Below are 2,553 nucleotides of genomic sequence, written 5' to 3'. Positions count from 1 at the left end.
GACACAAATATAATTAAAATAATATAATTTTCAACTAACAATACTGCAAAATTATAATAAATAATTAGCACAAATATACACTAGCCCTACGTTGTGAATTAAGGTTAATTTGTTTCCGCTTGAAACCGTAAAGATTTTTTTAAAATAAACTAATAAATCCTCTATTACTATATGGTCGGCCAATCCTACCCAACCCAACTGGTGTCCTATGATATCATATAAATCCCAGTGGAGAATGCTTTAACAAACCAAATCAGGTAACACGCTTACAGGAACAACAGATGTTTATTTTACAAAACCCTAGTGTCCAAGGCTTCAGTTTTCAATTTTAATCCTTTTTCGGCATTACTTGAACTTTAGCCATGGCGAGCACAGGATTTGAATTCCCCGTATCAGTCACTGCGGCTGATACACCTACGCCTCTCCCCGGCGTCACTGCGACTTACGCCCCTGGTACCCCCTTCATGGCCACTGCGGGTTACGCTCCTACGCCTTTCTTTGGTGCAGTTGCGGCTTACGCGCCTGCACCATTCCTCCCCGGCATTGCGACTTACGCGACAACGCCTCTCTTCGGTGGCACTACGGCTTACCCGCCTCCGGCTCTCTTCGACGCCCCTACGGTTTGTCCACCTACGCCATTCTTTGCAATCCCTTCGCAATCTTCTGCTCTGGATGTGGATCTGTCTTTCCGCACTCCGGGCATAGCATTTACTCCACCCACGCCTTCCAACACTCCATTGGGAAATCCTCCCACTTCCTCAGCAACTCAATCCTCCTCTGTATCGCAACAATCAAATGCGTTTTGCACTGTTGCTTTGTCTTCATCAACCACCAGTGCACCTACAATTACAATTCCTTTATCTGGTGAAGGGACTGCACTAGCACAGACCACTACTTCTGCTGCTGTAACCGTACCAACATCTGGGATGTCATTTTCATCAGGACCAACTTCCACTACCAATTCCGCTGCATATCCCCGTTTTACCTTATCGTCTTCAGAGGCATCTGCAACAAGAACTGCATCTTCAGTAACTAGTAAGTCTCTCTTTCGTAGTTACTGCATTATAGTTTGCCATTTACTGTTTGATAATTAAATTTTCCAGGTTATGGTCAACCTTAAAGGTTTCTTAGTTTTCGGAATGTTGGGAGAGTTTATAGGCTGCCTTGAAATGTTCTTTTCTTTTACTTTTAAATATCTCAGGCAGGATTAGATCACATTTTTTTAGAATTCTAAATGTAACCACTGCTGAATTAACCTGATAATCATTACACCACAGTCACACCTGTTAATAATCACATAAATCAAATATGTTTTTGCGCGCGCTGAGTTTTCATAAACATAGATGAGTATGTGTTTAGAAAATAGTTAGAGTGTCTTGTGATTCGAGATACATGGAACTAACATTTTTTGGTGTTTGTGTTTCGCATCTAACACTCGAGAGTGCGATAGGCCCATGGAAAAAATACATGCTGCTATGGTAGAGATGGATCAAGTTTATCAGAGATAAGCAAGGGTAGAGTTTGTGAGAGGTGTGGCGCTAATTGAGAGAAACCAAGCTTAGCAGAATGGAATAGTCTGGAGATCCAACCTGATCAGACCCGAGAGAGGGAGAGACAAATGCAGATAGAGGTGCAACAACTATGTGCTACGAATTATGCGCTCAAATTAGAGCGAGATCGTGTGCAACAACTATGTGCTAAGACAAATGCACTCAAAGTAGAGCAAGATCCTGTGCAGCAACTATGTGCTAAGATAGATGCACTCAAATTAGGACAAAATCGTGTGCTAGGAGAGCTCAAGATACTTCATCAGATAGAGATGCAACAACTATGTGCTAAGATAGATGGACTCAAACAAGAGCAAGATCGTATGCAGCAACTGTGTGCTAAGATAGATGGACTCAAAACAGAGCAAGATCGTTTTGCGAGGAGAGCTCCGGACACTTCGTCAGATGAGAGTATCAGATATACAAGCACCGTAGAGGATGGATGCATTGACAATGGAGAACGCTAGCTTGAGAGAGGCACAATGGAGAGCAGAGGGGCATCCAAAGGGATTCGTTTTGTTGTAGCCTCCAACTCCTAGACCACCTTTAAATTTTGATCTCATATTTTGTCATAGTCGTAAGAGAATATGCATTTTGTCCTCATATTTTGTCATAGTCGTGAGAGATGGGGTATAGTATGTGTATATGGATAACTGATTATTGCAAGGACATCTTTTATCAATAATTTGATTTCAGTTTGTGTTTATGTGATGATGTGTTTTTGGTATGATGACGATATAGAAATAAAGTGATGTGATGTTATGAGAATATTTTAGTTTATGTTTGTAATTCTTTAAGAAATAAAGATAAATAATAGATTCAAATTAGTCATGTGTAAATTATTGAATGAAATTTGGATAATAAGGGAACATAATAAAGGAGGAGATCTTGAAAACAAGGAATCCTCATCGAAGGGTATGTTTCGAGGATTGACATTTTCTTCCAGGTCAACTTATACTTTAATCTTGAGTATTGTTTTGGAGCAAAATTTTAGAAAAATTTCTTC

At 40.2% G+C, this 2,553-nt stretch overlaps 1 protein-coding gene across 1 annotated transcript; it reads left to right on the top strand.

Moving 5' to 3' along the window:
• Positions 1-362: 362 nt before the first annotated feature.
• LOC131874820 (A-agglutinin anchorage subunit-like) lies at positions 363-1,094 on the top strand. Its single transcript, XM_059218738.1, has one exon. It carries the CDS (start codon positions 363-365, stop codon positions 1,092-1,094), a length of 732 nt encoding a protein of 243 aa, XP_059074721.1.
• The last annotated feature ends 1,459 nt before the right edge of the window (positions 1,095-2,553 follow it).

The sequence above is a fragment of the Cryptomeria japonica genome, chromosome 4, assembly GCF_030272615.1.
Source record: "Cryptomeria japonica chromosome 4, Sugi_1.0, whole genome shotgun sequence".
NCBI lineage: Eukaryota > Viridiplantae > Streptophyta > Pinopsida > Cupressales > Cupressaceae > Cryptomeria > Cryptomeria japonica.
This window is presented reverse-complemented; position numbering and strand designations above follow the sequence as displayed.